The 23,439-nt window shown below is 31.7% G+C and overlaps 1 protein-coding gene and 1 pseudogene across 1 annotated transcript; both read left to right on the forward strand.

Moving 5' to 3' along the window:
• The first annotated feature begins 1,878 nt into the window (after positions 1 to 1,878).
• LOC120166881 lies at positions 1,879 to 10,837 on the forward strand (annotated as a pseudogene).
• A 1,232-nt stretch (positions 10,838 to 12,069) lies between these two features.
• On the forward strand, positions 12,070 to 13,531 carry LOC120169612 (large ribosomal RNA subunit accumulation protein YCED homolog 2, chloroplastic-like). Its single transcript, XM_039177727.1, has 7 exons — positions 12,070 to 12,249; positions 12,337 to 12,525; positions 12,601 to 12,690; positions 12,825 to 12,917; positions 13,036 to 13,116; positions 13,219 to 13,264; positions 13,338 to 13,531. The coding sequence occupies exons 1-7, from the start codon at positions 12,088 to 12,090 to the stop codon at positions 13,427 to 13,429; spliced, it is 753 nt and encodes a 250-aa protein (XP_039033658.1). The 5' UTR covers positions 12,070 to 12,087; the 3' UTR covers positions 13,430 to 13,531.
• Positions 13,532 to 23,439: the final 9,908 nt, after the last annotated feature.

A 23,439-nucleotide genomic window follows, 5' to 3' on the forward strand; every position in this document is an offset into this window, starting at 1 on the left:
GTAAAATGGCCTTGTTGTTAGTTTATGTTGATGATTTGGTAATTATAGGTGATAGTAATGAGTTGATTGTTGAATTAAAACAAATGTTGAATAGCCATTTTAAGATGAATGATTTGGGGGAGATAAAGTATTTCTTGGGAATTGAGGTATTAAGGTCAAAGGAATGTATACTTTTGAATCAAATGAAGTATGCACTCCAGTTAATCAAAGATACTAGTTTGGAGGAAGCAAAGCATGTTGTTACTCCTCTATAGCAGAATTTGAAGCTAACTACTCTGAATTATGATAAAATTGTGCAGCAGGACAATGAAGATGAACACAATCTGGTTGAAAAGTCAGTTTATCAAAGACTTATTGGGAGCTAATTTACTTGACATATACAAGACCTGATATTACATATGCAGTGAATTTTCTTAGTCAATTCATGCAGCAACCTAAGAGATCTCACATGGAGGCAGCCTTAAGAGTAGTTAAGTATGTTAAGAAAGAACCAGGACAGGGAGTCTTGTTAAAATCCTCTTCAGGCTATCAAAATTCAGCCTACTGTGATTCAGATTGGGGATTATGCCCAATGTCAATGAAATATGTGTCAGGTTTTTGTATCAAGATTGGTCACTCACTGGTTTCATGGAAATCGAAGAAACAAAATGTTGTAGCAAGATCTTCAGCAGAAGCAGAGTATAGAGCTATGGCAGTAGTTACTTCTGAGTTGGTATGACTGCAAGGCTTACTTGCAGAACTTAGCATAAAAGGCCTGAAACCTGTAAGACTTTACTGTGACAACAAAGTTGCACTTCAAATAGCTGCTAATCTTGTGTATCATGAAAGGACAAAGCATATTGAAATCAACTGTCATTTCGTGAGAGAAAAAAATACAAGAAGGGATAATTCAAACATAACATGTTTCCACACATGAACAGCTTGCAGACATCATGACAAAGGCTTTGGGAAGTCAGCAACATAGTTATTTGCTATCCAAGTTATGAGTTGAAATTTTTTTTCAACATCCAATTTGAGGGGGAGTGTTGGGTTTGTAATTAGTTTTTCTGTTACTAATTAGTTAGAAACAGTTTTGAGTTAGTTAGGTGGTTAGATTGAATAGTTGTATATATATGCGAACAGATTGTAAATTTATATTGTGTGTGGATACAAAAATAATTTTTCCATTTTCGCATATTATAGTTTAACAAATATTAATTAATTAGTTTATTAGTTCGCGATAACGCTTGAGTTCTAAAATCGTGTGATTTCCATTAACTGGATAAAGACATTACTATATTAGTTAGAGTGTCCGAAATTCATTGAATGCAAGAATGAATGTTTATGTACAAGTTGGCACACCTTGAGAACATGTATGCTCTAAGCATTTAATTTGGGCATACTTTTCTTTTCTTTTCTTTTCTTTTCTTTTTTATCAAAGGTCAACCAATGGCTGCTCCTACAGCTTATTAGCATAGTTTAATTGTTTTATTCGATAGGGTAATATATATATAAAAGAAATGATGAAATGTTATAAATAAAAAACTAAAAAATAACTTATAAGGGCTTAATTTTATTAATCAGTTTAAAATGATGAAACGTTATAAGTAAAAAATTAAAAAAAAAAACTTAATATTAATGATTTCAAAACATTTAAGCACTTAAAATATTAGTTCAATATAAAAGTTGGGGCATAAGCCCTTCCACTCCAACATGGTTCAATCATACTTATATAAATAGTAAAATAAATGTTTTTAATGCAAAGCGCGGATAATTTTATTAAAATGAGAAAATATTCAATTATAAAAAGTTTGAAAAAAATTTAACTGCATCAACAAATGAATCACAACATAGTATTAAACTTCAGCTGTCATTTCTCAAACTTCAATAATAATCCTTAAAACAAAAATGGCTACAAGCCAAAAGTTCTCTCATTTCTATTTCTTCAGCTGCTTCTTATTCTCATGGTCTCCAACCTTAGCAATGCACAGGGCTTGAGACTCGGGTATTACCATAAGACCTGCCCTAATGCCGAGTCGATTATCCGGAAAGCAACCTATCGAGTCATTTCTCGAGTTCCGACTCTCGTCGCTCCGTTGCTCAGGTTGCATTTCCACGATTGCTTCGTTAGAGTAAGTCGTTGAAAAGTATCGAGAGTTTTATATAAGTAATGAATAGGAGAAAATCTTGAGTGTTAACGCATTTTGTTGATCATAATTTGCGGGGGTGTGATGGTTCAGTACTTCTAAATTCGACAAAGACTAACGTAGCCGAGAGAGATGCAATCCCCAACCTGAGTTTACGAGGGTTTAATGTGATCGATGCTGCTAAAGCCGAAGTCGAAGAAGAATGTCCCGGTGTGGTTTCCTGTGCTGATATCGTTGTCTTAGTAGCTCGAGATTCTGTTTCAATGGTAGAAACTACACCTCATTGATTGTACTGTATCGCTATGAATTGTATCAAAATTAATAATTGTTTAATTTGGTTTTAAAAGATACATGGACCATATTGGGAAGTTCCTCTCGGACGAAGAGACGGAAGAGTTTCAATCTTGAATCAGGTCTTTGCAGAGTTGCCGGCTCCATTTGACAACATAACACAACTAAGACAAATGTTTGCAGCTAAAGGTCTAAACATGAAAGATCTTGCGGTTCTATCAGGTATATTTTCAGGTGGTTCTGCTTTGCGATAACTAATTTAAGGTTAGTTTACGGCGATTTTTAACTTAAAAAATTATATAAATTTATAACATTTTCATTGCGGTGATTTTAAGGTTTACAACATAAAACATTATACAAATGTATAATATTTTCAGTTGCAATTGAAGATTTTATGGAGAAAGTAATATTTTTGGATAAACCTAAAGTGTTATCCTATCAAACCTAAAATTTTATATTCTTATTAACATTTTCGATTGCAACAAATTTCTATCATGTTTTAACCTTACATCTACTAATTATATTTTAGACTCTTGTATATAAAAAATCTTTTTAATGGGACAAATAATCATTAAAATATCAATTTTAATTAATCAAATTTTTAAATAGTATTCTTAAATTATATTTTAAAGGTCAACAATATCTAAAGCAGATGATTAAACACTCTTAGTTGATACATCTCTCCTTTAAGTTGTAGATGTAATACTTATTAGGAGTAAAACTTCCCCTCATCTCTTAAATAGAAAATGTAAAAAAAAACTATATTTTAAAAAAAATACTTGACCATGTATTATTCAAACAAATAAATAAAAGTTCTGATACATGACCAGTATTTGCAAAATTTATTAAGATATACATAAAAACTAATCATTATCGAAGATAAAATGGCACTCTTAAAACTTACGGTACCTTCTTCCATTGATTTAATTGTATATTTCTTTTAAAAGTTTTACTAGGTAAAATTTTATTATAGTGTATTTGTTATGCAATGTGAGAAAATAGAGAGAAAAAGAACAAGGAGAGAAAGAAAGAGATACGAGAGAATTGATTTTTCATTCAATATTTGCATAACGTTTACTCAGTTTTATTTGTTTACAATGGTACTGAGAATCTATGAATTACCAGGTGGTTGTCCTTGCTAACAAATTCTACCATTCTTCTGCAGGTACGTTGGGCTTTCTTGTCTGGGCTGATCAAACATCATCAAGTTCAGTTGGTGAGAGTTTTAATCCTTCCCCGTGCCTCTCACATGCACCACTGATACAATTCCCCAATTCTACTCCTTCAATCCCTAACCCTTGACCATCAATTCTCAATTCCTCTTCGATTCCTCGTCTTTCTTCTTCTTCTACTGTGACAATACCCGCCCCTTGAGACGATCATTGTCCCAAAGGATCAAATGAGGGAAATTGGCCTTTGAGAATGGAGAAATCCTCCCAAGTATCATGCGTCTCATCCAGATTCGCCCAATGTACTAAAAGTTGAGTCACTGTTTTGTTAGCACGATTAATAATACGTCTGCCCAATATCTTAGAGGGTTTTATTTTGAAATGACCATCTTCATCTATTGTAGGAGGATCAGTTGCAGATGTCGAGGATTCACAATACGTTTTTTCATGAGGCTAACATGGAACACTGGTGCAAACACGATGTTATAGGTAAGTCTAGACGATAGGTAACTTCCCCAATTTTCTCTAAAATCTTGTATGGACCATAATACTTGGCTGGCAATTTCAGGTTTTTACGTAAAGTGAGGGAAGTTTGCTTGTAAGGTTGCAATTTGAGGTAAACCTCGTCCACAACTTCGAATACTCATTACGATTTATTCTTGTCTACTTACTACTTTATTCGATTGCTAGTCTGTTTCAATTGATGTTTAACTAGTTGTTAAATTTCTTCTCTGTTATTCATTATTTCACTAATAATTTGTACTTGAGAGTCTATGTGTCATACCATAGTTGGGGGTTTATAGCCATTTAGAGCCTGGAAGGGAGTGAGTTGTAGGGCGGTGTGGTAGGTGGTATTGTACCACCATTCGGCATGAGGCAACCATTTAGCCCATTATTTAGGTTGAAAAAAACAAAGTCCCTTGAGATATTGCTCTAAGCATTGATTGACCCGTTCTGTTTGCCTATCTATTTCTAGGTGGTAAGCAGTACTAAACAGCATTTTAGTTTCCAATTGTTTCATCAGTTCCATCCAAAAGACACTAGTAAATGTTTTGTCCCTATATAAAATGGCCATTTTAGGCTAACCGTGTAGTTTATAGACATTATCTAAGTATAATTTAGCTATATCAGCGGCATAATAAGGGTGGGACAATGCCAAAAATGACTATATTTAGTGAATTTGTCCACCACGACCGTGATACAGTTCTTCTTTAGTGATGTAGGCAGTCATTCTATAAAATTCATTGTAATGATCTCCCAGGCTTGGTTAGGAATAGACAGGGGTTGTAACAAGCCAGACTTTGCTATATTTTCAACTTTAGTTTGCTGACAAATTGCATAGGACTTCACATAAGTAGCCATCATAGCCTTAAGTCTAGACCAATAAAAATAAGATTAAATCCTGTGATAGGTAGCCTGGGCTCCAGAATGACCTCCATGTGGGGAATCATGTAGGTTTGAAGGATTGGTAGTCTAAGACTACCATTAGTACCAATATAAACCCTATCATTGTATATGAGGATACCTTTTGAATTCCATTTAGTGTCAGCAGTGGGACTGATAGCCAGGATTGAAATCCATTCAGTAGCTAGTTTGTCTTCCTTATAACTCTCATCTTCCTCCTAAACTTAGCTGGGTATTAGTAAAGTAACTCCCATAAGATGATATTGAGCTTGAACTTCCCACTACCTTGATAAGGCATCTGCAACCACATTAGATTTTCTTTTTATGTACTGAATAGTGTAGTCTAGCCCCAACAATTTGATTAACCTTTTTTTTGTATTGTGGTAGTTAATTTTTGCTCCAAGAGATACTTCAAGGGTTCATGATATGTCTTAATATAAAAAGATTTTCCTTCTAAATAAAGTCTCCACTTAGAGACTGCTAATAAGATAGTAATAAATTATCGTTCATATATGGAAAGGGCAGAGTTTCTAGGGCTTAAAGCCTTGTTAAGATAGGCAATATGCCTCTCATATTGAGAAAGTACAACACCTACTCCTCCATAACTAGCATCTGTTTCTAAATTAAAACACTTAGAAAAATCTGGCAATGCCAAGACAGAGACAGAACACATAACTTGTTTAAGTTCCTCAAAGGCAGTAAAAGCTTCAAGATTCCATTTAAAATAGTCTTTCTTTAGCATTTGTGTCAATGGTCTATTGATGGTTCCATATTTTTTTTATAAACCTTCTTTAGTAACCAGTTAAACCTAAAACCCCAGGTAGAGACTTTAGGGTTTAAGCACATATCAATTATTCACTGCCACCACCTTGTTAGGATCAGTAGCCACTCCTACAGTTGAGATGATATGGCCTAAATACTTTATGGGAGTTGAATCCAACAAATAATAATAATACTTGCTTTTAGAAATATAAAATGTAGTAGCGATAAGCAAGGTCGAGCAAGGTCAGGGATTGAATCCACAATGGGATTGAAAACAAATTTTAATGAAAATGGGTTTGAAATTGAAAAAAAGACAAGAACTTAAGATTTAATACACCAACAACATTAACCACTAGTGAGACCACCAATTCTAGCCAACAAATACACAAGCTCGATTCATTTAGACTAGATTATATACCTTCATAACATAATCAAAAATCAACTATGTGGTTAGAACGTTTAAACAATTACGGATTTAAAGTTCTAAATGACAATTTATCAACCTGATAATTGAACAATGGGCTCTTTGCACAATCAATCAAGATAATAATTCTTAATAAAAACAGAAGATATATAAATAGCAAAGAAGTAAAAGAACAATGAAAATTATTTAAATCTCACAATCCTTGAAGAACCAAAACTTCAATTATCCTTCAGTTAGAAAAAAAGTATTTAGCTACTCATAATTAAAAGAACACCAAAAGAAAATAAAGATGACATCTGTAAATAATCCTAGAGAAAAACCTGTCAAACTATGAAAACCCTAACTCCCCTTTTATAAGGATTTCCCTATTCTAGATAAGAAAGTTTCTCAAAAGTGAATCCCACCAAAATAGGGATTTTGAATACCCTCATCATTCTCTAAAGATAAGAATGATTCAATAGAGTCTTTCAGATGTCATTAAACTGGTTTTCCTTTGTAAATTTATAACCCTAATTTAGGGTTATACGAACTGGTGAGGAGTTCCTACGCCTTAGCTGTAGACTTCTTCTAATATAACTCAGGATGAATAAGTCGTGCCCACGCCTTAACCTCTTCTGTTCTTGCCCTTGAATTCCGATATTTCCTCCTTAATTTGAGGATTTCGTGAAGATCATGCTATTCATTGGATTTTGAACTTGTTTAATCCAAATCTTCAACCTAATCCTCAAAATACGAAATATAATCAAAATCCATGATTTAAGCAATTTTAGTTACTCAAATATGAGGAAAATATCATAGAATATATGGCTAATATGCGTCTTATCAATACTCCACCCAAGTTTGTCCAAGGAAACATTTGGATAACTTGGCAAATAATTGGTTCGCTTGCAGAACCTCTAAAAACCCTTTACAAATGATTAATGTCGTCATTTATAGTGTTGATGTACACCACGTTTTCATCAAAGAACACCAATACAAATTTTCTAAGGAAAGAACTAAACAAATTATTCATGAGTGCCTGAAATGTAGCATGAGCATTGGTAAGGCCGAAAGGCATTATATTGAATTCATAATGGTATTGATGTGTCATGAATGATGTCTTGTAAATGTCCTATACTTTAATTCTGATTTTCTAGTAATATGATCTCAGATCAATATCGAAAAAAGTAAAATGCCCCATTCAATTCATCCAATAAATCCTCTACCACGGGAATAGGAAATTTATCTTTCATTGCCAAACTATTTAACTGCATGTAGTCTACACAAAATCTCCAAGTACCACCCTTCTTCTTAATAAGGAGACATGGAGAGGCAAATGGGCTCTTATTAGGTTGTATAATAGAGGAAGAGAGCATGCTAGTAATCTGTTTTTCTACCTCAGCCTTCTGATTATGAGCAAATCTGTAGGGTCTTAAATTAACAGGTATAGAATCATGTTTGAGTGTTATGACATGATCATGAATTCTTTTAGGTGGTAGGCCTTCATGTTCAATAAAAATGACATTGTATTTCTCTAATAGGGGTTGGATTTTAGTAGGAATAGGTCTCTTTCATACTCATCATAACAATGTGACCCAAAATAGCTAAATCTAAAGTTGTCATTTTCAATAAGGTGGCCCTTGAGATCTGTTGTAATGTTGTAGAAGGTTGTTGTCCCTGAATAACATTATGTTCTCCTTGGTGTACAAAAATCAATGACATATTGTTGAAGTCCATCAAGATTGGACTAAACAATTTCATCCAGTCAACCTCTAGGACCATGTCACTTCCACCCAATTTAAGCAGTCAAAAATCATGTAAAATAGAGTGGCCCTACATCTGTCATTCAACTTTGTTGCATCTAGCTGAGCTGAATAGCTACTGCCCATTAGCTACTGTAATGGCCAAATGGATATGGTGTAGTTACTTGAATACCATCATCAACCCATTGTGGAGTTAAAAAATTGTGGGTACTGCCACAATCAATCAAAATATTCAATATCCTGCCATGAATAAATCCTTGGATTCTCAATGTATTATGGCTAATGCAACTAGTAATAGCATTCATAGATATCTCTAGGTTTTCCTCTTCTTATATTACATGTTGGTCTGAATCACTAGGGAAAACTTCTAAAGGAGTAGTAGTCTTTTCCTCAATAATCATGTTCAGATGTCTTGGATTACACTGATGACCTGGAAAATATTTCTCACCACATTTAAAACATAGTTATTCTGCCTTCTATAGTCCATGAGATTCTATTTTGGAGGTGGTATTAATGTGTTTTTGTGAGGTAATGGCAGTGGGGTTGGTTTAGAGGAAGGTGTTGGGGTTGGGTAGGGTGGGTTTTTAAAAGGTTGTCACATTCTTCTATTATCAAACTCAATAGATAATTCATACAGCTTAGCTTGCATGCATGTTTCATAAAGTGTTTTAGGGTCTAGAGCCTTAACCCTATGATTAATGTCTTCCTTGAGCCCCTGATAAAAAAAAGATAAAAAAGAAGTTCTCACCTAAGGTAGGATTTTGTAAGAGCATGTGAGGTTGTAGCTCTTTAGATCGATCTTGGTAATCCTCAATAGAGCATTTCTGCACTAGTTTTGTAAATTCCTCCATTATATCAGAAAAAGGATTGATCACCTAACATGTGACATATATCTGCCTCAAACTCATGCCACATCATATGGTGTTTCTGCATAATGTAGCCATCAAACTAAATCTCTACCTTACTCGTTAAATACATTAATGACTACTTCTACCCTCTGATCTTCAGGAACACTACAGAGGGAAAAATACTTAAGACACTTTTGTATTTACCCCCCTTGGATTGACCCCCTCAAAGAACGATAATTCAATCTTAATTTGATGTCACATAGACCCCGAAGTATGAAAGGAACCTTATCATCCTCAAAGCCAAGCATATTGAGTCTAAATGCATTGTTTACACCCATTTTATTATCAGGCTTAAAATTGTACTTATTTGCTGGAAAATCATCAGGTTTAGCTTCTAAAATCTCAGGTTCATCAGGCTTATAAAAATCGGGACTTGTCTTTAATCACAGTGACCAATCATCTCAAAGCCAAGCATATTGAGTCTAAATGCATTGTTTACACCCATTTTATTATCAGGCTTAAAATTGTACTTATTTGCTGGAAAATCATCAGGTTTAGCTTCTAAAATCTCAGGTTCATCAGGCTTATAAGAAAATCGGGACTTGTCTTTAATCACAGTGACCATAACAAGTTTCTTCCTTGTAGTTTTAGAAGTATTAGGAGTTTGTACATGTTCACTAGAATATATGTCCTGATCGTCATTTCTGCCCGTCAAAATCTTTAAAAGCTCCTCCACATAACCCTGATTTGTGGCCATTCTGGATTTCAATGAGGTATTATGTGTTTCCTGGTTTTCCCATCATTTAGAAGGGTTAGTTTCTTCTTGGGATTGTTTCACCAAGGTTGATAAGTCTTCCAACTGTTTTCGTATTGCAAATATATCAGGATTTTCTGGCATTTTTTGGTTTCATTTTGGCATACCCAGGCGTTGATTGCCAGGAGTGACATGGATACCAATTGTTATGCCCTGCGAGAAAATAGAGAGAAAAGGAACAAGGAGAGAAAGAGATAGATATGAGAGAATTGATTTTTCATTCAATATTTGCATAACGCTTCTCTACAAGGTACTTGGTTTTATTTGTTTACAATGGTACTGAGAATCTATGAATTGCCAGGTGGTTGTCCTTGCTAATAAAATCTATCATTCTTCTGCAAGTATGTTGGGCTTCCTTGTCTGGGCTGATCCAACAACATCAGGTTCGGCTAGTGAGAGTTTTAATCCTTCCCCATGCCCCTCACGTGCACCACTGATACAATTCCCCAATTATGCTCCTTCAATCCCTAACCCTTGACCATCAATTCCCAATTCTTCTTCAATTCCTCGTCTTTCTTCTCCTCCTAATGTGATAGTATTATGTTAAAATTATGTATAAGTCTTTGTACTTTAATTTGGTTACTCTAAATGTTTGTATTGTTTAAGTTTTAACATTCTATTTCTAACATAAATGGTAGTATTTAAATCTGTTGGTAAAATTTTGTTGTTAGCCCCTATACTATGCATAAATTTTAGATTTATTTTTTGTTCTTCTATTCAATCATTTTTAGTCTTTTTAATTTAGTCATATTAACATTGTATTGGTTGTAATTTACTATATTTAACTCAAATATTTAATCTTATACTTAAATTTGGTGATAAATCCATACAGGAGGGCACACCATTGGAACATGTCATTGCAATGGATTCACCAACCGTCTCTACAACTTCAACGGCAGAGGTGTCACTGACCCATCGCTGGATCCGAACTACATCGTCAAACTGAGGAAAAAATGCAAGCCGGGGGATACCAGAACACTGGTGGAGATGTACCCTGGAAACTTTAAAACCTTTGACGAAGCCTACTTCACCCTCGTGGCTAAAAGAATAGGGTTTTTCCAATCCGATGCAGCCCTCCTCGATGACCCTGAGACTAAAGCTTATGTTATCCTTCAAGCTTCCACCTTCAAGCTTCCACCCATGGTTCCACCTTCGCCAACAATTTTGCTGAGTCCATGGTTAAGATGGGTCGAGCTGGTGTCCTCACTGGAAACCAAGGTGAAATCAGGAAACATTGTGCTTTTGTGAATTGATTCAACGATATTTATTTGTTTATTTTGTTTGCATCTTTTGAATTAATAAGCTTTGAGTGTTTGGAAAGAAAGAAAATTCAGATGTGAATAAATTTCCAACGATGTTTTTTGCTATGATTTATTTGTATATATGGCTTTTCATAATGCAGCCCTAACTGAGTGTAACCTTGGCAAAATGTATAATTTTGAATAACTGATAACTTGCTCTACACGGAATCTTTATTTAAATTTATCGTAATCAATTTAAATTAATTGATTAATAAATGATTAAACAAATAAAACCTAAAATAGTGAATAGAAACTCCAATACAAATACATCTTCAAGATAAGTAAATAATTTCTTTCCTTTTATTCAAATAAAATTATATAAATATTTAAATATTATCAAATAAAATTAATTTATTACTATAGAGATTTATTTTTGTCAACAAAACCATAAGGTCCAAACCTCAAAACCATTATCCCAAATCCAAGTATATACTCCCAGAAGTCCCAAATCCCAAGCTAACTTAAATCCCAACTGGCTTTAAATTCTGAATCCGAGGCTATATATTTAGGCACATAACTTTCGAAATTTTAATTTTATCACTGAACTTTTTTTTTTCGCTCTTTTAGCTATGCAATTATCAAGTTTTCAATGTTATTTAAATTTTGCGGTAACTTTATGTAAAAAGGAAACTCTTGAAACTTTCTTCTCAATTCCATATTTTCGGAATCCCATATATTCATTATCGTTAGACTATTTTCTCTAAACTCGAATGTTGAGAAGGTCGAGAAGGACAAGAAAAATAATATATCTTGATTCTATGTAAATAAGATGTTAAAGATTACAAATCCAACCTAGATAAGATCAAAACTTTGATTAGAATTGTGTTGATTTCAAGGTGATTTTGAGGAAAAGAAAATGAGAAGAAGAAAGAGATGAGAAAGAGAAACGTTTTAGTATCAATTTCGTCGCAAATGATGGCCAGTTACGGTCAAATGACGGTGGAGAAGAATATTGACCATAGGGAAGAAGAATGTTAAAATTTTAGGTTAATTTCATAAACAAAAATTCTCAAAATGCAACATTTGGTGTTGGCATTAAACACTTAACGATTAAATGACCACAACATGTGAAATTAGACAATTTAGTGATAAAATTGAATTTTTTACAGTTGAGCGACCAAAATAGAAATATGATAAAAAGTGTAATAAAAATAAAATAAATATCTATATGTAGGGACAATATGACATATCGATTACATAACAAAAATGGCGGAAGCCAACGCTTTAATATCATCCTCAGCAACAAACATCAACCAAATTCCAAGCTCATTTCAGTCTAAATTCAATACCCAGAAACTTCAACCCCACAATCTCAGTAATTTTATAGTTAAAGCAAGTTCATCCAAAAGGCATGATTATTCATCCCTGGTACACACCCTTCATTCAACATTTTTTTTCCTTTTTTCTCTTTTTCTTCAGATTTCACTACATTATGTTACCCTTAATTGGCTGCAGGGTATTAACAAGCAAAACTGTCGAACTAATCGACGCCGACTTATCACGATATCGACAGCAGACGGGAGATGGCATGGAACATGGAGCTGTGATTACCTTGTGTCTCTTAAGGACCTGAACTTGGTTGACTTGATTGAAGATGATGCACAAAGGGATGCTCAGGTTTCTATCAATCTTTGCATCCAAAAGGTCAGTTGCCTATAGTGGGTGTACTTGAGGCTAATTGCTTAACATGTATGTTTAAATGAACAATATATATTGCAGCATGCCAGCTTTGGGCTTTCAGTGGAAGGAAGGATTATTACATCTTTTACCAGGAAATGTAGCATCTGTTCTTCTCCATATTGCAGACAGGTATTGTAGATACCTTTTAGGGGAAATTGCATGAAAAAATTGAATTGAGTTCGAGTTTCTGTCCGTATCCTTTCATGATTGACATCCTTAAAAAAGCTAGCAATTTAGCATTTCTAACTATGAACTTTCATCAGATTGATACCAACTTCAACGTTTGGATCCTGGCCTCGAATAAAGACCACGATGCAACTCATCAATTGCCTGATATCGGTGGAGATGATCCATCAGTAAGTCTCAGAACTCTAATCTCTTCGTTTCGTAGTCGCCGACTCGCTGTAAATGTGATGAATATAACTCATACATTAAGAACTCTACTCAATATATCAATCATATGTGATTATGCAGGTTATCTATGTGAAACCAGGATATGAAGCCAACTTGGATTCACTGATACAGGACACAATCCGGTTAACAACCTCAACCAAGGTATATATACTGAAAAGTAATCTAATTATCCGGATTTGGGCGAATTCGGTTTTGCATTCGAGTAAACTATGTATATAAATCTACGAATTTTTCCCGTCGTAGGACATTTGCTCGGAAGCATGCCGGAAATCTGAACCCACCCTGCGTTGTAAGTACCTTTTTTTTTACAATTAGACAAGCTTTTCATATAATTACTTATTAAATAAAATATGTTGGGACAGATATTGGTAAAAGGAATGCAGCTTCCATTGACAAGAGGTGGTGTAGATTGTTGGAACTAAGGAATGCAAATCTGTATGATACAAATTTTTAGATTATTTATAGAATGGTTTACTGAAACTCTCTATGTATCATAATAGTTGTATATAATGTATTATATTCGTATGAAATTTGATATATGCATATGCTCATGTCATTTTTGTGTTATTGCTTTCATTTCATCAAAATTTAAAACTATCATGACAAAAATTTCTTAACTAATTATAAACTCGCAATCGAATTAAGACTCAATGGATTTATTTAAATGTTCGAGGATCGAAAAGGCAAACCAAAGAGACCACAAGCCTAATGCAAAGATTCACAGCAGAAAAGCAAGAAATTAATCTAAAGATGGTCATAAAACTAAAGTCGTTCGGTAACACCCATTTTTTGTATATGTTACCGCATATGAGTCCATAATGTTACATAATACTTACCAATTAGTCTTTTTTCAAAAACCTGTAAAATTTTATTTTTTTAAATCATTCAATTATTATCAAAATAATCATAAAATATTTTATTTCAATAGCATTGAAAATCATTTTCACTAAAATAATAAATAACAAACTATCAATCATAAATAGTATCATCCATTTAAAAACAGATTTAAACATCTCGAGTTCCAAGTATCATAACCATGTAATATACATGCCAACTATTATTATCAATATTCAAAAGATGCCATACTGGACATGGAGTAGATCTGATTCTTCAAAAAGTTGATGTTGACTTAGCTCCTTACTCCATATGCTTACTTTTTTCTATGAGTGAAAAATCATCACATGTTAAGCTTACACTTAGTAAGGCATTAAGTTCTTTTAATAATAAATAAATAAATAAATAAAATAATAACAGTAATAAGACATATTTATCAAAATATCACATAAGTATAAAATATAAGAACATCATATAAAAGGTTGTCTATGATTCGAAGATTCTTCATGAAACGTTTTAAGTCAAATCAGAGTTCTTAATAAAATTTTACTTTCATTTCATATCGAATAGACTATTTCATTTTCATATCACTACAAATAAGCTTTTGACTTTATTCATTTCATAGATGAAAATGTAAGGTATGCGAGTCAAACGAGCATACACATATAATGTACAAGTACCGTAGAATACAACATCTATGTGCCAATATTAAAGAATACATCGCACCATCGTCACTTACGTACAGGCACCATTTTCGTATGCATGCCATAAAATGTATTTTCGGAACTTTAGCACCACCGTCACACAGACGTCAGACTCGTGCTAAATATAATACTCTAACTCTATGGCATGTCAATTATACCTATGACTCTCAATGCTTTTACAATGGACATTTCCATCGTTTCATATATCTTTCACTTATCAAAGTCCTTTTCCAAAATCAACAAAATCAAGTATCACATAACAGTATATAGTATAATGGACAGTTCATACCCAAAATCATCCAAAAGAATTATTTAACAAAATAATATGAAATATATAATAAAACAAATTAAAATAATTTATTTTTCAAATCATTCGAGGTTGACTCATCGCAAGTCTTCCTCATAACATACTTTAATAGCATAAGTAAAATGCACTCACTTGATAATGCCTCAATAGAAATCATGCTATCGATATTCTTTTATTCTTGAACTTTTTCCTTTGATTTTGATTCGCTTTGAACTTACTTTTTATCACGATCTACTCAAGCATTAATTATCCATCATATACAATTTCAAAGCATAGATTAGTATCCTACTAACATAGGCACAACTTAGTAATAAAGTTCATAAAAATTCTTTATGTACTTATTCAATTCTAAATCCCATTTTAAAACGTCAAAACTAATTGAAACACTTAAAATTATAACTTCAATCCTCCAAATACTCATATCAACTTATAATTCAACTAACCATTTCAAATTCCACCATTTAACCATTAAAATGAATTCTTTAAATTTCCAATTTATTCAAAATGGCATCTTCCCATTTAAATCTTCAAATCCAAACATCCAACAATAAAATCCAACATTCTAATTACACATTTAAACATTACTCTTCAACTTTATGCTAATTTCAATTTCAAACCCATACTTCTTCCTTTTTACAATTTGGTCCCTAAACCTATATAAGCTTCCAAATTGGTTCAAACAACTTTCTAAAACTTGCAAAATCATACATTCATCAATTCTAACCTTAAGGAAATTTTTACATGTTTTCCCCTTAATTTCTTCACTTGGCCGAATATGAAGGGTCAGCTAAAGCTCGTTTTCCAACTTGATTCAAGCATGAATTCAACTTCCAAACATCATTTCCAATCATCTACAATCAATTCCGTATCAATTTCAATTCAAACAACTAATTTCCAATAAAATCCTAAATTGGTGGAATATATGTATATTAATTTTCAAGTAGTTTCAATCATCATACAAGCATGGGAATGATTCTCCAACATCAACTACACGATAATCAAGCATGAGTTCATCAAAACCTAACATCCCCTTCATTCATCCAATTCAAGAATTCAAGGTTCTAAGCGTGGAAAACATGAACTAATGGTACCAAATGATAGAGAAATTCATGGAGATTAACTTTGTATTTCATGTTTCCATCCAAATTCCTAAGAAATTAGCTTGAAAATCAAAAAGGAAATGTTTCCTTACCTTGGATGAAGCTCACGGCCAAACGGAGAAAGATGAAGAGAAATCTTGATTTTTCCTTAGAAAAAAATCTAAGCCTAATTTGTCATATTTTAATAATAAATTAATTAAAATTTTATTTGATGCAAAATAACCATTTTGCCCTTGAAATCCAATGCTCCATAACTAGCCACATGTCAATTTATTCATCTAATGGTAAAAAATAAACCAAAAGGTTAGTAGTTACCAACTTTGCCCCTTGAATTTTCCAAAATTGCAATTGTGCCATTTTTATCCAACAATCCAAATTGAATATGGAAAACCAACATAAATACAATGATTTGTATTAAATCCTTCAAATTTAAGTCATGGAAATGAAATTTTTAACCTTGCTCGTCATCCTTCAAAATTTCCTAAAAATTTGATTCGATCCAATTATTCAAATTTTTTTCTCAAACTTCATCGCTTTATAGCTTTTAATACAAAATTCGTACAAAAACTATGATTCCCACAGAAAAGTCATTCTTGGGAGTAAACTATTCATTTACGGGACCGGAATTCATAAAAGTATAATAGGGACCAAATATGTCATTAAACCATTATTATACGTGGCATAATTTGATTGGAGACTTAAATTTATTTTAATTTATTAAAAGTATGACTAAATTAAGAGAATATGTAAATAATAGGGACCAAATGTGTCATTATAACAAAATATTTAATTGCCACATCACCTAACGTGTTAATTTTTAACAGCAGTTAACTCGTGATGATCACATATTAATTAAAAAAACGAAAGTGCTCATATATTATGTTTTTTGAAATCAATGAGAAAAAATGGACAAAACACCAATATAAGTGATCAACCATATATTTAACCCTAAAAATTCATTATAAACATCACGATGGATATCATCATAAAATAAATAAAATTACTTTCAATCAAAATATAGTGATCAACCATGTAGTCAATCGTGATTATAATGAAAATGATATTTAAAACTCAGTAACTCCGATTTAGCTTTTTAATAAAGTGAGTAAACATATTTAGTCGGTTGATCAAACTGCTCATTTTTATTTTTTTACATTCTCTTTGGTCATGGTTTTCTAGAATTAGATTTAAAATTTGTAAAAATAAAATAAAATAAAAATTCAATAAACAAAATGAAGAAAAGTAAACAAAACACAAACATAAATGATCAATAATGTAATTAACCTTAAAAAAATTCATTATAAACATAACGATATCATAAAATAAATACATTTACCTTCAATCAAAATATAACTTAAATATTATTTTTATCAATATCATAATTATATCTTAACTTAGCCTAGTAGTTAATTATTAACTTAGAACAAGCGTCCTAAATTTAATCTTCATTAAGGTTATATATTTATATTACTCAATGTTCTACTAATGAGATGATGATAATACATATAATTACATTATTGATTAATATTAATATATTAAAAAATAACATATCAACCGTGATTATAATGAAAATGATATTAAAACTGATCAGTAACTCTGATTTAACTTTTTAATACAGTGAGTAAATATATTTGGTCGATTGATTAAACTATTTATTTTTATTCTTTTATATTTTCTTATGTCTCAGGGTTCTAGATTTATTCGAGCATTCTCTTTTTTCCCTAAAGTCTTCCTTCTCTCCTCTAAATAGAATTAAAATTAGATTTAAAATTAATAAAAAAAATCGGTGAACAAAGTGAAAGTACACTAAAAATTTACCCTAATAATAATATTAATTTCCCCTTTCTCTTGTGCTTCATTATAAAAGTAAAAAATTAAAATTAAAAATATCCCTTTTCAGTTACGTTATCAATGCTGTAGTTCCACATCTTTTTCCACCTAAAGGGGTGTAAATGAATAGAATTTATAACATTTGTTCATGTTCATTTATTAAGTAAAATGAATAGGTATAAATAAAATTATTATATTCATTTAATAAACGAATTAACACGAATAAACTCGTTTAAAAGCTTATTTATTGGCTCAGTTGTGGACTCGTTTATAGGATTGTGTATCCAATTCTCCTTTTTCTTTTATTTTAAATATTAATGAAAGTAGAGATTTAATTGAACATATGATGAATTTTAAAATTTAAACTATGAAGCCTAAAAAATTTAAAGACAAAGGGCATAATTTTATAATTTTTATTTGACTTTAAAAAAAAGGATAAGATGGGAGTTCTGCCCCTTGGAATTGGTTCAACCACGCCCTTTACATTTTGTCAGAAATTCTGCTGTGCGGCGGTTAAAAACGACGCGATTGGTTAAACAAGTGATCGGTTAAAATGTATATCAGTTATGTTATATCATTTAACCAGAAATATTATCAAGTACAATAACATATTATGAATCACTTATATAATAAAATAGGTTAATTATTTAATTTGTTATTACAGCATATTAGGTAAACGCCTAAAATGTTACTAAGGATAACATAACCGGTTAATTACTAGAGACATTATCAAGCATAATAACATATTAGGTAACGTTTATATAACGTAATAGGTAGCACTTATATAATAAAATATATTAATTACATAATTTGTTATTACAACATATTAGGTAAACGCTTAAAATGTTACCAAGGATAACATAACCGGTTATTTACTGGAAATATTATCAAGCACAATAACATATTAGGTAGTGTTTATATAACGTAATAGGTAGCGCTTATATAATAAAATAGTTTAATTACTTAATTTGTTATTACAACATATTAGGTAATCGCCTAAAATGTTACCAAGTATAACATAACCGGTTAATTACTTGAAACATTATCAAGCATAATAACATATTAGGTAGAGCTTATGTAACGTAATAGGTTGTGCATTATTAAGTTGATGGGCCTTAGAAATCCGAAGCTAACAAAATAGGTAATTACTTACTTAATTTGTTATCAGTTATGATAAACTTACCTTAGGAATAAATGTTAACAAAATTTAAACTGGTGGAGCCATTAGGAGTCCCACAATAACATAACCGGTTAATCACTTGATTTGTTATCAAGCTTTATCAACATGGTAATTGTTTACGCATATTATAATAATATTGATTGTCTTTAACCGTTTTCATTGGAAATTAATCTATTACTTTAAAGTAATAGATTTCGAAATTATAAGTATGGAATATATATATATATATATATAATGTGTGTGCGTGATTAAATGGAGCCTTAGAACCTTGTACATTGTTTACTTATATTTTCACGATACCAAATGAATTAAACCGTTTTCATTGTCAATTAACCTATTACTTAAAAGTAATAGGTTTCAGAATTATAAATATGGAATTACTTAAAAGTATTGATACATATATAAACGTTTATGATATTATCATTATATCGGTATAATTTTACCGTGTACCTTGTAAATTTAACTATTACTTATACAAAGCTCATAAAGAGTTATAAGAATGTTGGATTTACACAAAGACATATACAATGCACTTGAAAGATGTTAAGCAAAGGAAATTGTCAATTGGGTGTCAGTGCAATTACTGCTTACTTTTAACCGGTACTTGGATACTCTGATACTTTAACCTTGCCAAACAATCTGTAGAATAGAGTCTCCCGCAAATCATGGCCGGAATCAGTTTTGTAACTGGGACTATCCAGGTTAATCATGTTGACTGCATAGCCAATAAAACCTGGGGGTCCAAATGGTAAACTAGGAATTGGTAATACAAGCTTCCTTTGAGGGTTTAGGGACTGAATCCCTCCAACGTAAGGAGTACATGATTGAACATTACATTTAATAGTTGTATTCAGTTGTTGAAGAATTATTATTCATTTTATATAAGGATAGTTGTAATGATATACGTTCACGTTTCGGGACAAATTAGTTAGATGCGTGCAGTACCCTATATCCTCGAGGCAGAGCACAAGAAATCTGGCACTTAAAGATTTACCAAGAGTGGTAGCTTTTGTTATGTATGAAGACCGAACCTAGAATCAACTTTACAATTATGCCTATGATGTTGAAGAGAACCTGCTGAATGATAGGATTTGCACACAACTGCAAGCATTTTATGGGAAACCATGAGATCTCTGTTGCATAATTTTAGCATAATAGTTGGGTTTAGGGTTTAAAATGCTTGCAGTTGTGTACAAATCCTATCATTCAGCAGGTTCTCTTCAGCAGTATAGGCATAATTGCAAAGTTGATTCTAGGTTCGGTCTTCATACAGAGCAAAAGCTACCGCTCTTGGTAAATCTTTAAGTGCCAGATTTCTTGTGCTCTGCCTCGAGGATATAGGGTATTGCACTTATCTAACTAATTGGTCCCGAAACGTGAACGGATATCATTACAACTATCCTTATATAAAATGAAGAACAATTCTTCAATAACTAAATACAACTATTATATGTAATGTTCAATCATGCACTCCTTACGTTTAAGGGATTCAGTCCCTAAACCCTCAAAGGAATATTGCCTTACCAATTCCTAGCTTACCATTTGGACCCTGCAAGGGGGTTTTATTGGCTATGCAATCAACATGATTATGAGCTTCCTTTACCCTTTGACATTCAGTCAGACTGTAGAGATTTGAAATTTGTAATCAATTAAAAGTTCTTAAATACTTTAATCCAATTACCATTTCAAGAACAATTACATGAATACATTGATACTTATTGGTCGATTTCGATTTTCTTCAATGTTGATACGTTGGGGCTCCATTTGAAGGTCATCATCTTCGCGAACAAATATTGAACTTTCAACATATAATAGGTCCATTCGAAACCAGCGAACTTTAAAACCTAACCCCTATTTCCGAAGACTAAAATTCTAAAAAATTAGGGTTTCGACAACATACCTATCGAACACATCAAGGAAAAAAAGTGTCTAAATCAAAACCTAATTTGAATACTACAATATCGATAAATTTACATAAAGATCTGATCGTAACTATTATGAACGTTGGTATTCGTCGAAGTGGAAAAGTTCTATTCTGCCTTTAGGGTTTTTTGATTTGGGGTTTGTATCGACGCTTTTAACACATATAAATAATGAAGGGAAAAAAAACGCGTAATTTAAAAAAAATATCGATACGAATTTAAAAAGTTTCGATACATTATGTTAACCTATTTTCTAATTAAATCGGCATATTTCTACCGGTTACATTGTAAATTTACCTATTACATTATAATTATGGGTTTCGATGTTTTTGGGATCGATACTTTTAATAAATGTATCGACACTTTATGCGTGCACCTCGTTTGGCATTCATTCTGGACAAAAAGTATCGACACAATTTAAAAATGTATTGATACATTATGTTGACCTATTTTCTAATTAACCGGTATATTTCTACCGGTTACATTGTAAATTTACCTATTATATTATAATTATGGGTTTCGATGTTTTTTGGATCGATACTTTTAATAAATGTATCGACACTTTATGCGTGCACTCGTTTAGCGTTTATTCTGGAAAAAAGGTATCGACACAAATTAAAAAGTATCGATACATTATGTTGACATATTTTCTAATTAACAGGTATATTTCTATCGGTTACATTGTAAATTTACCTATTACATTATAATTATCGGTTTTGATGTTTTTGGGATCGATACAATTTTAAATGTATCAACACTTTATGCGTGCACCTCGTTGGGCATTCATTATGGACAAAAAATATCGACACAAATTTAAAAAGTGTCGATACATTATGTAGACCTATTTTCTCATAAAACCGGTATATTTCTACCGGTTACATTGTAAATTTACCTATTACATTATAATTATAGGTTTTGATTTTTTGGGATCGATACAATTTTAAATGTATCGACACTTTATGCGTGCACCTCGTTGGGTATTCATTCTAGACAAAAAGTATCGACACAGATTTCGAAAGTGTCTATACATTATGTAGACCTATTTTCTCATAAAACCGGTATATTTCTTCCGGTTATGGATCGATACATTTTTATTTGTATGGACACTTTATTGGCGTTATTACTGCTTCTCTTTTAAATTCCAAAAGTATTGATACTTATTTCAATGGAATCAATACTTTCAACATATTATGTAGCACTTTACCGATTTTGTCATAATGAAACCGGTTTGGTCATATTTTACCTGTTATATTGTTATGGATCGATACATTTTTATTTGTATCGATACTTTATAGGCGCTATTACTGCTTCTCTTTTAAATTCCAAAAGTGTTGATACTTATTTTAATTGAATCGATACTTTCAACATATTAGGTAGCACTTTACCGGTTTTGTCATAATGAAACCGGTTTGGTCATATTTTACATGTTATATTGTTATGGATCGATACATTTTTATTTGTATCGATACTTTATAGGCGCTATTACTACTTCTCTTTTAAATTCCAAAAGTATTGATACTTATTTCAATAGAATCAATACTTTCAACATATTAGGTATCGTTTTACCGATTTTGTCATAATGAAACCGATTTGATCATATTTTTACCTGTTATATTATTATGGATCGATACATTTTTATTTGTATCGATACATACCGACAAGCTAAGTTTTTCGGTTGCCAAATTTTTTAATATTTCTTCATGATTTCCACCTACAACATTATTATTACTCAACATTTCCGGTAGCGCTAAACCGAATTTATTAAATATCTTTTAATATATCCGGTAACGACATATATTAACCGTATATTAGTCTGTCATTCCTGAGACAATCCCATTTTGCCTAAGTATTATACAAGTTATAAACCACCTTGAAAATCGTGCTAAACTCTCTCGAATCAAATATATTTTATTTAATGTTGTTTGTTTATTTAATTATATAAACGAATATACTCACGAATTTTAAATAGTTATGTTGATGAATATATAAATGATAATAAATTTTAAATGAATTGAATATAAATATCTTTAAAAATAAACAAACATGAATATAGTATTAAAAATTAAATTCAACCTGAGATAAGACTTTGATGCTGATGCAACTGACAGATAGAGGTTCCCATAGATTGACAATGCAATTAGGTGTTTGATAATTCCAAAAGGTCAGATTACCTGTTTTGGAAAGTTCTACCGTACAATAATCTTAATATACGGTTAAAAAAATATGTTATTGATTTTGTTATTATTTTTTAATAAAATTGGTAAAAAAATTTTTACTTAAAACATTATTATTTCTACTTAAAATATTAATGTTTTTTAACATTTTCGGTAAAATACTCAATAATAACAAAACCGGTAACGTTTTACCGGATATGTTAGTACAACCGGTAAAGTGTCTAATAATAACAAAACCGGTAAAAATAATAATGTTTCCGGTAAATTTTTACCAATTTTATTAAAAAAATAATAATAAAACCGATAGCGTCTTTCTTTAACCGTATATAAAACCTACTGCACGTAAGATTTTCCCCCTGTTCCTACTTCATTCTATTTGTTTCCTTGTGCAATCAGATACTAACAAATGAATT

This window comes from Hibiscus syriacus, unplaced genomic scaffold (genome assembly GCF_006381635.1).
Source record: "Hibiscus syriacus cultivar Baekdansim isolate YM2019G1 unplaced genomic scaffold, ASM638163v2 tig00003041_pilon, whole genome shotgun sequence".
Taxonomy (NCBI): domain Eukaryota; kingdom Viridiplantae; phylum Streptophyta; class Magnoliopsida; order Malvales; family Malvaceae; genus Hibiscus; species Hibiscus syriacus.